General features: G+C 38.0%; 3 protein-coding genes across 5 annotated transcripts; 2 read left to right on the top strand and 1 right to left on the bottom strand.

Annotated features, from left to right (window-relative positions):
• Positions 1–5,629: 5,629 nt before the first annotated feature.
• Positions 5,630–11,028, top strand: LOC127617205 (fos-related antigen 1-like). 2 transcript variants are annotated; one of them, XM_052089133.1, is made up of 4 exons: positions 5,630–6,101; positions 6,457–6,717; positions 8,034–8,141; positions 8,228–11,028. In XM_052089133.1, the coding sequence occupies exons 1-4, from the start codon at positions 5,955–5,957 to the stop codon at positions 8,801–8,803; spliced, it is 1,092 nt and encodes a 363-aa protein (XP_051945093.1). In that variant the 5' UTR covers positions 5,630–5,954; the 3' UTR covers positions 8,804–11,028. The 2 variants fall into 2 exon arrangements, with proteins under 2 accessions (XP_051945093.1, XP_051945092.1); XM_052089132.1 differs by having other exon boundaries at positions 6,454–6,717; positions 8,228–11,027.
• A 789-nt stretch (positions 11,029–11,817) lies between these two features.
• Positions 11,818–14,852, bottom strand: LOC127617206 (coiled-coil domain-containing protein 85B-like). The gene is made up of 2 exons (XM_052089134.1): positions 14,024–14,852; positions 11,818–13,908 (listed from the first exon to the last, which is right to left on the bottom strand). The coding sequence occupies exon 2, from the start codon at positions 13,756–13,758 to the stop codon at positions 13,141–13,143; it is 618 nt and encodes a 205-aa protein (XP_051945094.1). The 5' UTR covers positions 13,759–13,908; positions 14,024–14,852; the 3' UTR covers positions 11,818–13,140.
• Positions 14,853–15,695: 843 nt separating this feature from the next.
• Positions 15,696–21,146, top strand: LOC127617132 (acidic fibroblast growth factor intracellular-binding protein B-like). 2 transcript variants are annotated; one of them, XM_052089040.1, is made up of 11 exons: positions 15,696–15,969; positions 16,237–16,334; positions 16,446–16,623; positions 16,731–16,857; positions 16,965–17,065; positions 17,836–17,969; positions 19,618–19,726; positions 19,878–19,941; positions 20,248–20,334; positions 20,421–20,518; positions 20,883–21,146. In XM_052089040.1, exons 2-11 carry the CDS (start codon positions 16,250–16,252, stop codon positions 20,950–20,952), a joined length of 1,053 nt encoding a protein of 350 aa, XP_051945000.1. In that variant the 5' UTR covers positions 15,696–15,969; positions 16,237–16,249; the 3' UTR covers positions 20,953–21,146. The 2 variants fall into 2 exon arrangements, with proteins under 2 accessions (XP_051945000.1, XP_051944999.1); XM_052089039.1 differs by having other exon boundaries at positions 15,697–15,969; positions 16,446–16,644.
• Positions 21,147–21,972: the final 826 nt, after the last annotated feature.

Raw genomic sequence — 21,972 nt, 5'->3', positions numbered from 1 at the left:
AGATAGAGGTGACGCACATCAAGTATAACATCTCAACCTCTTGAAATTATGGAGGGAGGCTGTTCCTGTGACATTGGCAATGGTGGTTAGGGGCGGAGCTCGGGCCGGAGGTAATCTTAAAAGCCAATCGTGTCACCCCGGTCACTTGAGGGGACCACCTCTCACATCGAGACTACGCCCTGGGTAGTGGTACATAGTCAATAGCAGATTTAGGTATAGGTGACATGGGCAAGCGCCCAGGGCGGCATCTTGCCGGCAATGCCGGGGGGCGGCACGGGGCGCCTGCACAAAAAATAATTCAGAATGGTGACATTTGTGCAATCAGTTTTCCATCGCTCATTTGCATGTCACGTCAATTATATCATGTTACCGTGTGGGACTGTGGATCAATTAACCTTGTCGGAGTGGGCGCCCTGATTCTAGTTTTTTTTTTGTGTGCACTAAGCAGGCTACTACCTGGGAAGTTCTCCCACTCAGAAGTACGAGATGGGGAGGGGGTAGATCAGGTCTAACCACTGGAAGCCCGGGGTAGGGGAGCGGGGGGAATCTATCAAATAGTGCACCTCTAACTTTGTACAGTACTAATGCAAATCAGTCACACTACAAAATTTTACAAAATAAAAAACAATTAAATCATAACACTGTGAATATATAGTTTCGCAGACATATTGTTGCATTTTTTTCTGGTTTGTGTGAAATCGTTAAGAATAATATAAAACCAGACAGTCGGTACACCCCCAAGGTGAATTGTTTTAGTCTTGATTGGTTGACAGTGGTTATTATTGATGCTCGAGAGCCAAATCAACACTAATGGATAAAAAAATGTCTAAGCCAGCAGGTGCCCAGTTTAGGAAAAATCGGGTTCTCTTCTTTACAAGTGTGTTATTCTATTTGTGTGGAATAGGATTTGTGCAATTTAGTTTTATTTGTGTGTTTTTTGTTAGCAATAGGGTAATAGTGTAATATTTCGATACTCTTTTTTTATTTTTATCTACTGAATATTCATTTGAGTGGTGGTGGTGTAGTGGTCTATAGCACATATCTGGTAATCAGAAGGACGCTGGTTCGATCTCCACAGCCACCACCATTGTGTCCTTGAGCAAGGCACTTAACTCCTGGTTGCTCCAGGGGGATTGTCTCTGTAAGTCGTTTGGATAAAAGTGTCTGCCAAATGCATAAATGTAAATGTATTTTTGTATATATTTTAATATGTGGGGGGGGGTGCTCTTGCAAGTGGTGGAGGAGGAGCGGCCGGTGCTGTACATTAGTTGCAAGCTTTCAAACCTGTTACAGTATGAATGCATGAACTGGGGAGTGCTAAAAACAGTGCCCAGAACTTCAACATCTGAGACATTGTTTGCATCAGTAACCCTTTCACATCACATGCAATCTCACTGGGTAAAATCTACCTTGTTGGCATGTCAAGGCATGTTTCAGAGAGTTGCAAAAGAGGTGTGTCATCACAGCATTCCATAGTGCTTAGGTCATAATTCTCTTGATGTCACACTAATGGTCTGGTCTCAACTAGATCTTGCCAGCAGAGATCTGACATATAGCCTAATATATACATATAATTTGAAAAGATAAGTAAAAAAATATATAAATATTTTTTGAAAAATAGAACAGAGTTAACAGTGACATCACACCAATGTAAGTCAAACACAGAAAGGGCAAAATCTGATATCTCCGTCACACTTGTGGTTTCATTTTTAGAAAAAGTGTATTTCCTTGGGCACAAACAGATCATTGTCCTAAGTACATTGTAGTGCTGAGCAGAACAAAAATGACTCATAATGATGCTGATAATGAGCAGATGATTTTTTTCCAGGTTGAAGTGTAAGAAAAAAAAAATGTAATAATATATATATATATATATATATATATATATATATATATATATATATATATATATGTTGTGGCTTATCTGTGTATATTTAAGCAGGCAAGGCCATATAGCATGACTGCGAGCGTGATTTTGATTATTTGCAGGGCGGGGCCGGGTCGTGATTCCGCACTAACTAATTAGCCCTCGAGAGGGAAAAAAATACGGCAGTGCGACAGAGAGAGAGATTTATGGGCAGCTGGCTGACACGTGTGTGTGTGTTTGTCTTTTTGATTCAGTTTTATATTAAACTGTTATTTTTATTGTCAAGCTGGTTCTCGCCTCCTCCTTTCAATGAATCCCTTTACATATGTATTTATATAAATAAAATAACAGTTAGTTCCAGTCTTTGAATTTGATTTGACAAGAGACATCTTTGTTTCTCCAATAACTTGTTAGAAATAGCCCAAGCCATGATTTTAGTTCTAAAGTTAAATTGTTTAATTGCTAACGAAGGTTTGGATGCCTCATTTGGTTTGAACCAGCAAAGGCAGATTCTGACTCGCAGTCATGCTATATGGCCCTACATGTGGCCGAATCACAGCAATGCTGATATAGGGCCATATCACATATGATATTGCTTATATATACACCAATAAGCCACAACATTAAAACCAACTGCCTAATATTGTGTAGGTCCTCCTCGTGCCCCCAAAACAGCTCCAACCCACATCAGAATAGCATTCTGTACAGAGTGGTTACCCTAGACTTTGTCAGTTCGAACCAGTCTGGCCATTCTCTGTTGACCTCTCTCATCAACAAGGAGTTTCCATCCACAAAACTGCCGCTTACTGGATGTTTTTTGTTTTTGGCACTATTCGGATTAAATTCTAGAGACTGTTATGTGTGAAAATCCCAAGAGATCAGCAATTACAGAAATACTCAAACCTGCCCATCTGGCACCAACAATCATGCCATGGTCCAAATCACTGAGATCAAATTTTTTTCACCATTCTGATGGTTGATGTGAACATTAACTGAAGCTCCTGACCTGTATCTGCATGATTTTATGGACTGCTGCCACATGATTGGCTGATTAGATCATCACATGGATGATTGTCTAATACATTTTCAATAAAAGTAATTAATTCAACTCCAGTGGTTAAGTCCATATCTTAAGAAAGTGATATGATAGGTGTGGACAGCGGCGGACTGGGAAGAGAATTCAGCCCTGGATTTTACATAGAAACCGGAGTGTGTCCCTGGCTGAAAAATTGTTGAGTGAGGCACCATTTTGTGGCCTGTTTGGCATAACGCTGTGGCCTGTTTCAGCTTATTGCCACCATTGCCCCGTTTCGTGGCAGGCCCACCGGAAAAAGTCCCTGTTCTCCTTATGGCCAGTCCGCCCCTGGGTGTGGGTGAGAAACAGATCAATATTATTTTTTTTATTTTTTTTTCGGAAAATATACTTTCGATTCCACATTCTGGTGTGGAAGAGACTTTCACATTTAGCCACCTAGTGGTTGGGGCTGGTCAAAGGTGGAGATTGATAGTAAAAAAGGACTTAAATATTTACCTGCTGCCTTTATATCCTTTTTTTTTTTTTAAACTTTATTTTTCTTTACTCTTTTTCAAGAAAACAGAAAAAACAAAAACAAAAAAACAAACAAAAAAAAAACAGCCACAACAACATACAGTCATTCAGAACAATCGTTTGGTCACCAATATATTCCAACATAAAACAAAATTGATTAAAGTATATATATCAGATGATACACTGGTCAATAAACATGTCATGAAGTCATAAACACAATCCATCTTTCCCAATACTGCAAGTACTTATCCATCTGTAGGTTTAAAGCGAAAGTCAGCCTCTCCATATTTTGGACACTGGTCATAATGTCCAGCCATTCAGCCTTTGTTGGGGGTTCAAGTTGTAGCCACCTTCCTGTTACAGCTTTTTTGCTGGCTGCTAATAATATCTTTAAAAGGTACTTGTCTTTCTTCATCAAATGAGCTGCTAAGTTGCCCAGGTAAATTGTAGAAAATGAGCAGTCAATTCCATCACCGAAAATAAAATGTATTACTTGTATTATCTCCTACCAATATGACTGAATGGCTGGGCAGCTCCAGAATATATGAAAATGGTCTGCCAGCTGTTCCCCACATTTCCTCCAACATATACCATTTCCCTTCTCGCAAGACTGAATAGATTTTAACTTGGGGGTTATAAAGTATCTAATAAGATTCCGCCAACAGAATTCTCTCCACATACCCGAGCTGGTAGAAGTCGCCTGTACAGAACAGATATTCCGCCAGTCTTCCTCTGAAATATCAAGACCAGATTCTTTTTCCCATTTTAATCTAACTTTATTTGTTGATTGTTTTTTATGGATTGAATGGCTAGATATAGTTTTGAAATAAGTTTCCTATTATCTTTATTTTTATACATGTCAATAAATAGATCAATTAAATTGGTGTCATGCTTCTCCATGTATCGTATCTCTTTGTTAAAATAAGTCCTAGTTTGTAAGTAGGCCTACCTAAAAAAATCTAGTTTTCCCAAACCATATTTATCAGAGATCCCCTGAAAGCTATCTAATTCTCCCTTTGATGAAACTGAACTAAAAGAGGTGATGCCAAGCCTATACCAGAGCTGAAACCTCCCATCAGCCCTTGCTGGTTTAAAGTCGGGGTCGAAAGCAACCCATTTTAATATTATAGATTGTCTTTCAAGTAACGGAGATTTGCATTCTTTAAACCAGATTTTAAAAGGACCCTTAGTCCATTGATTTAAACTTTTAGAATACTGTTCATATAGTGGTCTGCTACCCAGCACTGCTTCTTTATATCCTTTTTTGGACCTTCAAAGTTCTTGCCACCATTCACTTGCATTGTAACCAACAGAGAGCTGTTCTTCGAAAAATCTTCATTTGTTTTCTGCAGAAGAAAGAAAGTCATACACATCTGGGATGGCAGGAGGTGATTAAATTATGAATTTTCATTTTTGGGTGAACTACTCCTTTAAGTTTAAGTAAAGTATGATGTTGGTAGATTGTTCGTGTAAACACTGTAAAAGGGAATTGGTCTTAGAACAGGTTACTGCATCCAAGTATCTGGTCTGTGCCTTTAAAATATTTCCTCTTAAAATAAATTAGATTGCATGTCTACAGTCAACTGTTGAACAGTTTGTGGGTTGCAAAAGTGGTGAGAACGAGGGGTTAAACAACATTTAACTGTCTGACACCATTCAGCTGAATCATTTTCTCTTGTATTACTGTTGGGGTGATTGAGCTAAATTGTGTGTAGCTGTTTAAATTCATTCATGACGAGCATTCCTCTACAGGGCCACCGTAGCATTCCTTCTCTTTATGGAGCTCTAATGTGGTCTCTTCCATCGGAACATGCTGAAACCTCAGTTTATACACGCCTGTGGAACACCAGCCACTCTCGCATTTACTCATCGAAAGAGTGCGTGAATTGTTAGTGTGACCAATTCAATTTAAACCACACAGTACTTTTGCTAACTATTAACCTAAACAATCACTACAAGACAATTGTAGTATTCTGATTGAATATCTAAAGAATAACGGCGGAAGTTGCTGTAAAAAGCTCAATGTATTGTAAACGCCGCTGTCAGTCGCTATACAGAAGTTCACGGAAAACCCCATATTTGGGCATATACGTCATCTTCCATGTGATTTTACGTCAATTAAAAGACTGGCAGCACCAATTCCCGTAAATTGGGAGGGGCGTAAACTGTGCGGTACTTATTCACATATTTATTTTCTCGTGGACATTCAGAGCCACCAGCCTGGTAGAAAAAACAGAGATTTATTATATAAGTTATAAAACATATATTTTCCTTTTTCTTTTATCGCTTTGAGCAATATGACATTTTTTAACGGGGATAGCATCTTCTAGACTCCCCTAGGTGCGCCGTGGTGGATTCTACCGTTTTCCCGCAATAAGGTGGATTTTTAACTAGCTTTTGAATTTCACGTGAACTGTCAATGATATAAGCTGGACAGCTCGTTTGGGAAAGCATACACAGAAAAGAAAATAGTGACAGAGAGTATTTCTGATTTCTACAAGTCGCTTCGTTTGGATTATTACAAAGTCAACGGCATACATGTACAACTACGGAAACCGAGGCAGAGGAATCGATCGGACCTTCCCAGATAACAGCCCTGGATCAGGCTCGAGCTCTGCGTCTCTCACTGCCACAACTCAACAACAACAACAACAACAACAACAACAGCAACAACAACAACAACAGGTAGGCATCTTTTATCATATCAAATATTATTACCTTTTCTTAATTTACTTAATTTCAATGTAATTTTTTAATTCTGTTGAAGAAAAACACACACGTTTACCTGTAATGTACAGTTACAATACAATATTTTGAATTCAATATGGTTATTTATGATTCTGGCCCACTAATTATTCTAGAACTGCTCCAAAATGAAGCCAGAGTGTAATAATAGTAAGATATTAATTAAAATCTATGAGTATTAATGAGTATGACATTTTCCCCAATTATATGGGTGTTCCTCCAATTACAAAAACAATGGCCTTTTGAGTCATCATTATGAAAACATATATTCTTTGTCTTCTGTACTTTATAGCAGAAGTATTCTGTGGCGGGATCCAGTCAGTTTGTGCCTAGTCTCAATGCTATAACTTCAAGCCAGGATCTTCAATGGATGCTTCAGCCCTCCCTTTTGGGCTCCGCAGGCCCATCCAGGCCACTCCGACCATCTTACCCACTGCCACCAAGAGTGTCAGCAATGATTCCTTCTCACCCTGGTCAACCACATCAATCCCGACCAGGTGTTATCAGAGCAGCTTTAGGTGCCGGAACCTCGACACGAAGCAGAAATGATGAGCTTGTAAGTCTTATTTAAGAGTTGTCAGTCTCTCTGTACCATAGTTAAACATGATGGGGTTCTGGATGACTCGTGATATGTCACCATGTTCACCTGTCATTCTCCCCTTTTTTCTCTTGGCTCACTTGTAAAACCAAATCCATCCACACTTCTCATACTAAGGATAAGACGTGATGAATTAAATGTGTGCCAGACACTGAATCAGACAAGGTGTAATATCCTGTTGTAAATCTGTTGGGGTGTACACAATGTGACCTGGCTGTACAAACTTTTGTTGCTGATATGTGGAGGGTGTGAAGCTCAATTGGCTTGCTCAATAAGACAGTTACCTATATGTTATTAGCGATTATGTTATTTATAAGACAGCATCTGCCCCACATGAATTTGAGGTGGCACAGCAGAGATGCTCATTCAATATTAACTCCTGAAAACTTGCCTGACTCATGCATCCATTGGGTATGGCTGGGTGAGAGTGAAATAATGAGACAGGAAATGGTATATCATGTGATTCACTGGAGTAAAATTATGACTCATACCTGAGTCACTAGGGTGTTCGCAGGTGATTCATCAAAATATGGGCAGGAAACTGCATAAGATGGTGCAAACACAAAGAAAGAGAGCGAACACTTTATTAACTGAATATAATTGGAATCATGAGAGAGTCTCTACAGAGCTGGGAATTGAAAAGCTGTGGCTCTGAAACTAAGATAGTCGATACATTTAAATGCAGTTGCAAATATACAAATCTCATCCACTAGATGGCATGGAATTTCCACAATGTTTCAGACCCTGGGTTTTATAATTAAATGACATTTCATTACAGATGTGTACAATGTTAAACTACTAAATTAATTTAAATGATATCAGTGGTCTTTTCAAGGCCAAGGACCCCTTGATGGATTGATACATATACAAATTTTGTCAAATTGAGTGCTGCATTTTAAGGCTAGTCCATAAAAACATGCGTATAAACATATTAATATATTTAAATATTTTGTGAGGATACAAATATTGCAGAGCCATTCAAATCTGGTTCGAACCCCACGGCCACCACCGTTGAGCAAGGCACATAACCCCAGGTTGTTCCAGGGGGACTGTCCCTGTAATAACTGCACTGTAAGTCGCTTTGGATAAAAAGCGTCTGCCAAATGCATAAATGTAAATGTAAAATTAGCATCGTGAATGTACACAGAGTCAAATAGCAGTTGTTTAATTTTCCACAAAAAGTAGTCTAATATCAAACATTAATTAGTGGACATGCTGTTGAAGACCCCTGAATTAGATAAGTTTCTTACATTTGATTTTCTTTCCCACTCCAGCTGTCCGCTGAGGAGCTTGAGAGGCGAAGAATTAGAAGGGAACGAAACAAAATGGCTGCGGCAAAATGCAGGAATCGTCGCCGTGAACTGACTGAGACCTTGCAAAATGTACGCTGATTTTCATTTGTTTACTATAATGTGATTTCTTCATATTACATGGACCCAAAATTAACTCTTTAACTTTCTCATCATAGGAAACTGAGCAGCTAGAGGATAAAAAATCACGTCTGCAGAAGGAGATCGCTGAGCTCCAGAAGCAAAAAGAGAAGCTTGAGTTGGTGCTTGAGGCTCATAGACCCATCTGCAAAGTCCAAGACTCTGCCTCTGATTCTGACTCCGACACTGACCTCCCTGTCCTGAGTACCATCAAGATAGAGCCTGTTGACCCAGATCTTCCTGGACCCTCTGGAGAATCAAAGATTCACACCAAGCCTAATAAACCCAAACCCAAAATATTCATCCCACCTCCAGCTTTTGCCTCCTCTGTTGCCAGTGTACCCCTGGAATCTGAGTCCCTTCACACCCCTATCCTTCTCTCCACTCCTTCTCTGACCCCTTTTTCTACTAGCCTGGTCTTCAGCTATCCTTCTTCATCATTGGATGCCAGCTCTGCTGCTTCATCTCAAACTCTCGGTCTGCCCTCCTCTCAACATGGCTCCATCCAGTCTTCTCGAAACCCTCAGCCGTGTAGCATTGCTCATCGTCGCAGCAGCAGCAGTGGGGATCAGTCAGATCATTCTCTTAATTCACCAACCATCCTCACCCTTTGATAACTCATCTACTGTGCATCCAGGGTGATTAGAATGCCACAATTGTCCTTAGTACTACATAAAAGCATAACAAGTACAACAGTGTTGCATGTGTTATGCTTTTACCTGTGTATTCTGTAATATTTATCAAGCAACGTCAATGCATTATAAGAAAACAGAAGCTCTAACAAGTTAAACTGTGTGCATGTAAGAATGTCTATTGCAAAGTAGAAGGTAATAGACTTTATTCACAGCAGCGCCATCTTTGATTTTTAATGGGAATGACAATGAGGCTGTGAGGGATAGACTTACAGTCTCTCTAATAGGTTGTACATTTGTTGAAAGGGTTTTTTTATTTTTCCGTCAATTAATCTTTACAAAATATATTTACAATAAATTGCATTAGTCATACAAACTCCAGATAAAAGTTGTGGAAAATTAAATGTGATCTAGGAGCTTTTTCATAGCATTATAGAGCGGATGCCAATGAAGAGTCTATCCCTCACAGCCTCGTTTTAATTTCTGTCAAATGATTAGAGCACCGTCTGATATAGTAACACTAAAACAATGCACAAACTTTAAAGATGCACTCAGTAATTATTTCCCCAAAAGCTTCACACATTAAGTGTGTATAGTACTTTTGAAAAATGAGGTACACTCACATCTGATGATGACTTCAGTGCTATCAGTGTGGTGGGATTTACTGTACATGCCCGGCAGAATACCACTCCATTTCGGTTACCCCCTATTATTGGACACTTTGGACATTAATCATGGGTGACAGAAACACCTGTGAATAAGACATTTTTATAATGGCAATGCTTTTGTGTAATACTACTACATCCATGCCAACGGGTCTGTGTCCAGTGAAACATAAACATATACTGATTGCATCTTTAAGCCCATAACAGTTTACTGTAGTAGAAATTTGTATTATTGACTTATTCATTTACTTCACTTACATATTTATTAACAAATACTTAGATTGGTGGTGGTACTGTAGCAATTAAATAAGGTTGGTTTGGGAGCTGGACAGCACAATTCAGATCTATTATGCCATAATGCCCCTCAGGAAAGTATGTGACCTTACTTCAGGGGGACCTATTAAAAAAGAAATGGAAAAAATATTTATTTTTATTGTTAGCAATTATAGAAATGGTAGAGTCTAAATTAGAGTATTACCTAGTTTTAATGGGTTATACCATCGTACAATGCATATGGTTGTGAATGCACACAATATAATTTTTTTGTGTTTTGCTACTGTTATTTTTTTTGTAGTAGTTTTAAGTGATACAAAGTTGTAATGAGTGCATTCTGAATAAGCTAGTTCAAAGGGATGGGCCTATACCTGCAACAACACAATAGAACACTGGGCATGTGAACTTTAATAGCACTTTCACCATTACACTGGTCGCTAAGTAATGTTTTAAAAGATACTTCGTTGAACACTTCAGTGGTTATTTACTCCACACATTTTTCTATAAAGTACAAAGTTGTATGATGTTCACAGGCCTGTAGTAATTTATTAAGATCTTCACTTTATGTTGAACTGAGCACACTATATGTTAGTCTCTAATATAGCTTGACCACACAAATATAGATTTGTATTTACATTTTAAAACCTCTATTTTTTCTATTTTTTACTGATATATGTTAGTTCCTTTAATAAGGAGAAACGTTGCATGATATTTACCATCTAATTAAAAATGACTGATATAAAAGCAGGAATAAATAGCGAAAGAAAATAATTCAATAACTTTCGAGCTGTTTTAGAAACTACTTGTCTGCCTTAATGCTATGTTTTTCATTGATGTTTTTTTTTTTTGTCTAAAAAAGTTGCAAGGAGTTGTATTATGGTGCAGTTGAAGTTGATGTGTTGCCTCTTCAAGGACCTGTATTTGTATTCCTTTATTTCAGGAGGCACACAGTTAATGTTAATACTGAATCAGACCTTTAGTAAGTTACATATTATGTTAGTAAGTTACATATTATGTTAGTCCCTCTCAACACAGTATTATCAGGAGGGAGGAAAGGAGGGGTGTGCACACCGTTTCCTCCTAGGATGTCCTGATGACAAAAGGAGTTAAATAACTCACAAACACATTTGCTGCCGAACTGAAACTAGATGTTACTTAAGCCTTTAAGAATTTCCTTAACAGTGTTAATCATTAGTGGATGAATAGAAGATGGACTACAGAACAAGAAATAAAGAATTTCTACTCAGGAAAAACAAGAGTCATCAGTTGTGTCTGTGTCAAAACTAGAAAACACAAATAATGTGCTGGGAGACAGAGCTGATTGCTTTGTAGAACTTTGCTTGCTATGACAGGTATGTGAAGATATACTGTATATGATGTCAATTAAGAAAGTATCCTTATCAGCATATACTGTATCTGGGAAGAAATGAAATATGTGGTATAACAGAAAGGATATATAAGGTAGAAGAGGCTAAGCAACTTAAATATATGAAGAGTAAATTAAATATTCATTGTGACCCTGTTTCTTGCACACTAAGCCTCTATTATCTCTAATTTCAAGTGAGTCAAGTGAGTGCGGGCTATGAGAACATATGATTGAGATAATCAAGAGAGAGTTTGTACTGAGTGAACCAGTGAGCACATGTTCTGCTGAAAGGACCACTGTTTGCTCTGCAGAGTAAAAGTATTACTGTTCTGGCCTTGCTGCTGTACAAACAGCATGCAAAAATTAAACCAGTGAAAAATCCACAAATTAAATACTTGTCTAAGGCCCTGTTAAAGGAACAGTTCACTCAATAATGTACAGTATATTCTGTTCTAATTTACTCACCCTCATGTCAATCCAAACTCAGGTCACTATTTAATTACATTGCATATTTTTGTTATACATACAATGAAAGTAAATAGTGACTGTGGCTAAGATTCTGCCAAACATCTCCTTATGTGTTCCATGGTAGCAAGCATGCCATATTGGTTCAGAACAGCAAGAGGGTAAGTAAAGATGACATCTTTTTTTTTTTTTTAAATAAAGAATGAAACTGAGTTACACAAAAAGACCAGAACAGAACTTGGTGTCTCAATCAAGTGTATTTAAAGCTACCCCATTCACAATGAGCATAGCCTGAAAACAATAAGAAAAAAAGCAAATGCTAATAAATCAAAGAACTGAGTTTTGTAGCTATCAAACTGCATTCATTTAAATAATACTGGTCAAGATTTTTTTTATAACTGAACAATCCTACTTAGGAGGGTCTATGCAGCAAATACAATAAATCCAACCAAAAGGACTATAATAACAATATCTATCACAATATTTGAAAACTATATGTCAGTGCTTTCCCCTAAAATATTAGTTTTTCAATTCAGCATGAGTCAAAGTCTTGTCAAAGCAACAACTGAACACAAAAAGCTTGGTATAATACAACTGTGTGGTTATCATGAAAGTGGGGTTAATGTAAAAGAAGTTCATTTTGGATTCAGTACAAAGCACAAAAACATTGTTTAGTGCAGCACGCATCACATGTGCTTCTAGTGAATTATAACGTCTGGCTCAGAAAAACGAAATAAAATAATACTGCAACAACGTGTCATAATAACATGTGCATTTCCAGTGAATTATTGTTGGGCCTCCAAAATGCAGCCATATTATGTCACACAAAAACAAAATCAATCTAATCTCCTTACACTGGAGGCTTCACTTTGCACAATCCTAAGATAATACCATTTCCTCCTCTAACATTGTTGAAAATGATTCAGTGCTTTTTTTGTACAGTATATGATCACAAAAAGATCACTACATAGTATATGGCTCTAATCTGTTTTAAAATGTGAATCTTCAAAGATTCAAGATTAATTTCAGCCCTGTCGTAGTGCATCATAGGAGAAACATCAGATCAGTGCACAGTAAAACCTGGTAAACGTTAGTAGTATGGTTAGTTTCTCCCAAAGTTGATTAAAATGTCAACCCCAAAACTAAACCTACAATTAACTCTACTTCCCCTGTAGTAAGAGATTAGTGGAAACATTCCAGCAACACTTAAGAAAAACATACATTCAAATAATTTTACTAATATAATAAAATTGGACTGATTTTGAAAGGAAAGGGTTTTACTTTAAAGCTTAAAACTAAGTATATTCTGCCTGCCACTCCATCTGAAAAATATTTTCACTCAAGTTTAAAAGACCCACCAACTATAAAAGGTTAACCGATGAAATGTAGAGAAAAGTGTACTTATGGCATCAAAAGACCATGAGTAATTAGTCTACTTCGATGTCATTATCAAGAAAATCTAAACTACATTGTCCCTCTGAGTGTGCAGACATTAATATCTTTCAGCATGTAGAGAGAAGGTTAAAGTGATATGGCTCTGCTCCTGTCCCTCAGTCATCTGGTGAACACACCAAGTGCAGTTGATCTGGACTGCCCACACTTCCAGTGCTCGAGCTCCCATCGCCCAGGTCCCGGGCCACCATGCATGGTATGTTGAGATCCGTGGAGCCACCCGGGCTGGAATCACTTCTGCTCACGCACTCTTCTTCGAGCACCAAACAAAGTTCCTTAAGATTCAGATTCTCCTTCACCAGCCCGTCTTGCATCCGCTCCAGATCGGAGAGCTTTTTGAGGTATCCGCCGAGGTCCTCACGCATCACTTTGGCCGAGTGATGGCCAAACAGTTGCCACTCTCGCGCGAGCTTCTTCACTTTCAGACGGTCGTCGTCCAGGAAGCAGCATAGATCTCTGAGCTCTTGGTTCTCCTGTTGAAGACGCTGGTTGATGACTTTGAGTTCCCTGATTTCAAGGAGATGTCCCTGCAGTTGTTTGTTGACCTCCTTGATTAACCGCCCGCGCTGTATGAGAGCCGACATCTTTTCCGATTCTTCTTTGCGTAACCGATTCACCAGTTCTTCCTTAGAACAAGCCAGCAAGTCTTCATCAGACATCTTTGACAGCTCTCGGTTCAATATGTCACTGTCGCTCCCCATCTTGTAAATGACCATACAAAATTTCACAGAAAATAATTATTTGATATTACAGCGGTTATAGCACAAAGTATCTGCATTTGTTATGTTGTAAGTCTTATGAGGCACATTAGATGTCAGCCACTTCAAATGGATCTCAGCATTCCTCATTCATGTCAGTTTCCTCGCCTATATTGAAAGGAAAAATCACAATGTACAGTTCTTCTTTTTAAGAGGCTTCTTTGCCATGTTTGACAATGTAAACAACAATCTCAATTGTAGCACACTAAACATGTAGGCCTACCTCTCTCCTTAGTGCATTCAGTTGTAATTTGCGACATAGGAATTCTTGAAACACAATCACGCTGGCTCCTGTTGTGGTCTTCAGGCAGGAATGTGACGTTAACGCAGAGGTTTAAAATAATCCCCGTGGAGCATCTCTTCTCTTCAGTATTATCAGGGATCACGATGTCCGCTGCAATCGTTTCTCACCGCCCTAAAGCCTTTACTCATTCCACTGCATTTTTGTCATTAGCCAGTTGAGTATTTATTTGTTTATTTATTTATTTTTAACAATAATGGGCAAAATATCAAATAGGCCTAGGTAACATTTAAAAAAGGCTTTGTAAATATGAATAAAAAAAATAAAAAAATACGAGTCGAAATGTAGAACAGGCTGGATATAGTGTTGCAGCGTTTGGTCGCTTTCAAAATAATAAGAATAATAATAAAAAAAAATAAAATAAAGGAAAGATGTCGGATAATCCAGACACAACGATCGGCGTTTGAATGTAGCCTATGCTAGCTTACAGGTTCACTTCGTGGAAAATTCCTGAGGAATTCGGCGAGATGTTCCTTGAGATTACAGTGTTTCCTTTGGCGATGGTGGTGGTTGTTGAGGCAGTGATGTCTTCCCCCATATCCTCCTTCTCTCCTCCCCCTCCCCTCTTTCTTTACCGTAAAAATCTGTACTGTATCCCGTAGAATAGTATAGTGAGTCCACACTCATTTTAATACAGTGCTTTCCAGTTAAATGTCTAATGTTTCATGATACACATAGTTAAATCTATTAATGGTTGTACTGTACAACAGCCATTTACTGTACTGTACAATGACACTGGATGTGGTCTTCCCACTCCCCACACTGACTAGACAAAACTAACGGAAAATGTGACACAGTGGCGGTTCTGGCTTCGAGATCAGGTAGCGCCCCCCTTAATATTATCATCATCATCATCAACAACAACAACAAAAAACAACAACAATAACTACATTTTTGGACTCTAAATCTCCACTTTCACAGCTGAAAGACACATTTGATCTCTGGTTAGTTTCACTTCGACCTCTGAAAGTGTATGAATAGATTTAGAGTAAAAAAGGACTTAAATATTAAACTGTTTCTCACCCACATCTATTCTCGAAGACATAGATGTAACACTGTCTTGTGGATTAATGTTATGCTGCCGTTATATGATTTTGAGCTTCAAAGGTCTGGCCAACATTCACTTGCATTTTATGGACCTACAGAGCTGAAATATTCTTCTAAAAATCTTCATTTGTGTTCTGCAAAAGAAAGAAAGCCATGTTTCTGTAATGGCATGAGGGTGAGTAAATGTATGAGTACATTTTACTATATTATATATATATATATATATATATATATATATATATATATATATATATATATATATATATATATAAATGTACATTTTCAGGGAAAAAAACATGTTTTATAGTATTTAAAAATGAAGTGAAGCATTATATTGAGTCAAAATTGTCCTCGAAGTAGTAAAAAGCTATTCGAATTTTACAAGCTTATCTTATAATATTGTTTCTACTTCCCCTAGCATTGGACATGTTGTATTGTATTTGTATTGTTTGTTTTGATATTTTCTTAAAAAAAAAAAACAGTGTCTCACTGTCATATGAGTTTGACGTAATATGAAGAGTGCAACGCACGCCCGGAAGTAGTCACGACAGTGTGCTGTTGCTATGGATGTAGCGGATGTAGTCTAGTCGTCCGACATGACAGATGGTGTTTGGAAATACTGATGATATGATACAAATGTATGATCAACGATCGATCGCTTATTGTAATCAAATCTAAATAATGCAATGTACCAGATGATTTCTTGTAGATGATGAAGTAGTAAAGTGTGAAATAAACTAGAAAAACCAAAACAAGAGCTAATGTTGTGACATTTAAAATGTACATAAGTGATTTGTGACGGCCACTTCAAACGCTATCTGGTAAGTAAGAAAAAGTATGCTAATGTTTATGTAGTAACGTTGTCTGCATTTTAAGAGGTGTGCTAAATAGGGGAATTGATTACTGAAAGGTTAAACATTATGGCTGCTAACAAGGTTGTATTTTTAGTTCTAATGTTTGACTTGTGCCAAAGAACGAGGCTCTTAATCCCATTTTGTCTTTGCATCTGTTATAAGCGCATGTGAAATATTAACCAACCTTAACCATTTTATTTGTAATCTTACTCTGAATTGCTGAAACTCATTCAGTGCCACTGTCAAGATGTCGGTGGAGCTGGACGTATTTGTTGGAAACACCACTATCATGGACAAAGAGGTGTATCAGTTGTGGTTAAATGGATATACAGGTAGAGTACTATGCGTGGGGTCACGAGTTACTGTAATATCTGCTAATATAAAAATATATTTGTCAAATTACAGATTGCATACGTTAGTAACAATGTGATTGGCTCTCGCAGTGAATGATGCCGTGAAAGTGCGAATAGAAGGAGGCATAATGGAGGAGTGTGAGGCGAGTGCAGAAGTGCTGCTCAGTGATACCATGGATCAGTACAGAACCTTCCAGATGTGTGAAAGGCTTTTACACCACCCAGCTAAACTAGCCAATCAGCTTCTGTTCCAGATACCACCAGACAGGCAAGCCATGCTCATTGAAAGGTATGCACAGTTGTGTGCCTTGCCAGTTTTATTTGATTTATGCTGCAATTTCCAAGCTCAATTTATTTATGCTTACCTTGAAATAGGTATTATGCTTTTGATGATGCATTTGTACGAGAAGTCCTGGGAAAGAAGCTGTCCAAAGGAACAAAGAAAGATCTTGATGATGTTAGTGCAAAGACAGGCATTATGCTAAAGAGCTGCAGAAGGCAGGTAGGGTCTTTTAGAAAATATGGCAACTAACATTTACACTTCGTTACTTTTGAAAATTAAATGATATAAAATAAAATATAGCATTGTTCCTCTCTCCTCAAATATAGTTTGACAACTTCAAGAGAGTGTTCAAAGTGGTGGAAGAACTCAAGGGTCCCCTGGTGGAAAACATACGGCAACACTTTCTGCTACCTGATCAATTAGCAAGGTGAGAAAGACATGAATAATTGCCAATAGGAATAGTTTTCCCATAAATGAAAATTCTTTCATCATTTACTCACACTCATGCCATCCCCGTTGAGTATGTGTATTTCTTTCTTCTGCTGAACACAAACAATGATTTTTAAATAATGCAAGTGAATGGCTGCCAAAAGCACAAAAGATAGCATAAAAGTAATCCATAACATCTACTGGTTTAATCCATGTCTTCTGAAGCGATCCAGTCGGCACTCCTGTCTAGATGTCTAGAGTTTTATAGTAAAAAAAGTAATATTTTGGTCTGTTCTTACCCAAAACCGTCCCTGTAATAAGTGCACTGTAAGTCGCATTGGATAAAAGTGTCTGCCAAATGCATAAATGTATATGTAAATGTAAAACCGATTGGATAGCTTCAGAAAACATGGATTTAAATACACCCTTATGTATATACTGCCTTTATATAATTTTTGGAGCTTCAAAGCTTTGACAACTATTTACTTGCATTGCATGGACCTACAGAGTTGAGATATTCTTCTACAAATCTTTGTGTTCTGTAGGAGAAAAAATGCATTTTTGGGTTTGAACTATGCCTTTAAATAACTATGCTTGGATATATATCTCGTTCTGAAATACTTGTGATGACTAGTGATATTCTTTTAAACTATTTTATATGATTGACCCAGAATGCCTACAATACCTGTAGATCTAAACAAAGAATATGTCATTATAAAAAAAAAGTACAGTGGCTTCAGTGCCGATTTAGTGTCTTTCCTTTTCCAGGGATTATGCTGCAATAGTATTCTTTGCCAATAATCGTTTTGAGACAGGGAAGAAAAAGTTGCAGTACCTAACTTTCCATGACTTTGCCTTCTGTGCTGGCCAGCTCATCAACCACTGGACAGTAGGAGCTGTGGGTAAGACCAGTTGAAAAAGTCAACTAATTATCGATTTGCTTTAGATTTATATACAGATATTTCCTTGTACCTTGTTTCCTTTGAACTATAGTTCATCTTGTGTACTAGGCCTTAAGCATAGTGCACACTACAAGACAGAAGTTCATCGCAATTTTATGTTTTAATTGCGTACATTTATTTTTTTCTCTTTTTTTGAGCCAATTCCCAGCTTGAGATTGTAGCTGCTGTCAGGGAGGAAATTAATCTTGTAATTAATGCACATACACTCACCTAAAGGATTATTAGGGACACCATACTAATACTGTGTTTGACCCCCTTTCGCCTTCAGAACTGCCTTAATTCTATGTGGCATTGATTCAACAAGGTGCTGAAAGCATTCTTTAGAAATGTTGGCCCATATTGATAGGATAGCATCTTGCAGTTGATGGAGATTTGTGGGATGCACATCCAGGGCACGAAGCTCCCGTTCCACCACATCCCAAAGATGCTCTATTGGGTTGAGATCTGGTGACTGTGGGGGCCATTTTAGTACAGTGAACTCATTGTCATGTTCAAGAAACCAATTTGAAATGATTCGAGCTTTGTGACATGGTGCATTATCCTGCTGGAATATCCATCAGAGGATGGGTACATGGTGGCCATAAAGGAATGGACATGGTCAGAAACAATGCTCAGGTAGGCCGTGGCATTTAAACGATGCCCAATTGGCACTAAGGGGCCTAAAGTGTGCCAAGAAAACATCCCCCACACCATTACACCACCACCACCACCAGCCTGCACAGTGGTAACAAGGCATGATGGATCCATGTTCTCATTCTTTTTACGCCAAATTCTGACTCTACCATCTGAATGTCTCAACAGAAATCGAGACTCATCAGACCAGGCAACATTTTTCCAGTCTTCAACTGTCCAATTTTGGTGAGCTCTTGCAAATTGTAGCCTCTTTTTCCTATTTGTAGTGGAGATGAGTGGTACCCGGTGGGGTCTTCTGCTGTTGTAGCCCATCCGCCTCAAGGTTGTGCGTGTTGTGGCTTCACAAATGCTTTGCTGCATACCTCGGTTGTAACGAGTGGTTATTTCAGTCAAAGTTGCTCTTCTATCAGCTTGAATCAGTCGGCCCATTCTCCTCTGACCTCTAGCATCAACAACTAATTTTTGCCCACAGGACTGCCGCATACTGGATGTTTTTCCCTTTTCACACCATTCTTTGTAAACCCTAGAAATGGTTGTGCATGAAAATCCCAGTAACTGAGCAGATTGTGAAATACTCAGACCGGCCCGTCTGGCACCAACAACCATGCCACGCTCAAAATTGCTTAAATCACCTTTCTTTCCCATTCTGACATTCAGTTTGGAGTTCAGGAGATTGTCTTAACCAGGACCACACCCCTAAATGCATTGAAGCAACTGCCATGTGATTGGTTGATTAGATAATTGCATTAACGAGAAATTGAACAGGTGTTCCTAATAATCCTTTAGGTGAGTGTACATTAATCTACAAATGCTTACATAAATTATGCACTGAAAGGGCAATGAGAATCTGTCTTGTAATTTGCCACTTTAGTGTAGTTTAAGAGGAAAGATGACATTAAATTATTTCCTTTTTATCTTCTTTTACCCTCTCATACCCCACCATTTATTGCTTTAGATAATATGATGGATGACATGGATGTAGATCTGGATAAGGAATTCCTTCAAGACCTCAAAGACCTTAAAATTCTAATCACAGACAAGGATCTTTTAGACCAACACAAAAGGTGTGTTTTCAGCAGGGAGTGTTTGTGAGAGAGTGATTTGGATGGAGAGAAGAGAGATGCGGGTGAGGAGGACGGTTGTAAAGGCCAGAATGTTGCATGATAACTCCCTCAGTCTAAGCCTTCTGATTAACAAAACCTCTCATCTACTCAGTTTAGTGTGCACTGCTCTGCGGGGAAAAACCAATGTCTTCAATGAAATGGAAGCCAATTTTAAGGTGGGCCATTTCACTGCAGTCAATTTATCAAAGTTTGCTTAGCTATCTACTGCAAATGAGGATATACCATAGTCTTCTATTTTTATATAAAGCTAATTATAATAGCTATAGACTTGCCCTAATCCAAACTCTAAGCTATACCCCTGCCTCTAACTCTAAATGAAAATGTCTAAAACGGATGTCCCCTAAGGAAGGCTTTGTCAGATTTAGCTCATTTTTGAGGACAATTTTGTTTTCATTCTGTGCATTAGTACTTTGCAATATATTTCTGTTAGATGATGAAAAAATATTGCTACCCTGCTATAGAATCTCTCAAGGAGCCTTGTGAATATCGCTGCCAAATTAATCAATGCAAAAGATGTCCGGGATTTCTTCATTGACCTTGTAGAAAAGGTACTGTTTTAATTCAGTAATAGCAAGATTAGATCTAAAGTGTTCTAAAGGTACTATGAGGCCTTCATTCTTTGTTCTCTTCACAGTTTATTGAACCTTGTCGGTCAGACAAATGGACGTCAATAGATGTGAACCTCTACCTAATCCATTATACTAACTCCGTACACATACTGGACACTTTTAAGTAAGTGTTTCTATGGATAAACAGCGTTTCTGTTCATTTGCGGTTTTATGGAGAGATTTGTTCTGAAATTCTTTTTGCGACCAGTGGGGTCACTGTGCATTGTGCATGTGCATTGCTTTATCTGTACTCACATTTGTTTCCTGTCCAGTCATTTGTGTGGTTGAACCACATTGGAATGTGGTTTTCTGTTTACACAACCCAAATCACAACATGACTTGCTTGGAAAAATATGCATTTATTTTATCTATTGAAAAAACTTCACATTGCACAAGCTCTTACAAAACCAGAAATGATTATATTACTAAACTGATTACTATTGTATATTATAACCCATTTTTACCTCCTTCCCTTCTCTCTCACTCAGGCACCATGGTGTCTGGAATAGGTACATGGGAGTTATCAAAAGTTGCATCCTGAGAATGTACCATGAGTGAAGAATCTCCATTTCTCTCTTGTTCTTTCGCTTCATGATAACTCATCTGCATGCAGTCTAGAATCTGATAAATGTTTGGCCTGATGTTTAATTTCCCTGTTTATCATTATCTTTCTTTAATCTATTCCCAAATATGTCCCCCCACCTCTTGGCCTCCAGAAGTGTATGCCTGATGAATAAACACAGCATGCTTTCCACAGACACTGTCTGCATTGTGTTTTTATTAACTGTACTGCGTGGGTTTCACTGTGGCCAAACAGACTGACAAAACATGATGAATGTGGTAATGACAGTGTTCCTTTGTTTCATATTTGAATTCGGCTCTGATTAAGAATATGCACCTATATAACCTATATAAAAAAGTATTTTGACACTGAAGCCACTCTAAAAATGTATGAATATCATTGCATTACAGACAAAATGTAAAATCAAGTGGCATCTTTAAACAAATGACAAATGGGTGCATGACGTGCATGAAGTCTGTGTGAGGTCTGTGTGTGGTAATGTGCAATTTTCTTAGTGACTTGACAACTAAGTTAGGTATAATGTATACTGATTACTTAAATGTGTCTTTCACCTTAGCCTTGTATATATAAAGCGTGAATCAGTTTCTGAACATAAGCAATTATAACCCTCTATATGTTAATATGCTCACTATTTGATATTCATATCTATTACGTACGTCAACATGCTCATTTAATCCATAACCTCTTAAATCTTTGGAAATTAATACATATCTGTTGAAGTTGAAGAGTGTGCTTAATGCTAAAATACCTTTTCCTATACCAGCTTAATATGCAAAGACAACCAGTGGCACCTGCAGCTGTACAGTTGTTCACACTGTGCGTACCATGAGAACTCTGACTGATCTGAGAAACATATTTTCTAAGAATATTTCCGCAATCATGACTTGTGTCTCGTATTCTTGTCAACTTTTTAAAATTACAATTAACAACACTTGATTCGTGAATATATTGTTCTTTTGAGCTGGTTCTTTTTAGTGAATTGGCCAAACGGCTTA

Source organism: Xyrauchen texanus, chromosome 23, assembly GCF_025860055.1.
Source record: "Xyrauchen texanus isolate HMW12.3.18 chromosome 23, RBS_HiC_50CHRs, whole genome shotgun sequence".
NCBI lineage: Eukaryota > Metazoa > Chordata > Actinopteri > Cypriniformes > Catostomidae > Xyrauchen > Xyrauchen texanus.
Note: the sequence above shows the minus strand (reverse complement) of the source record. Positions and strands in the feature narration are given on the sequence as shown.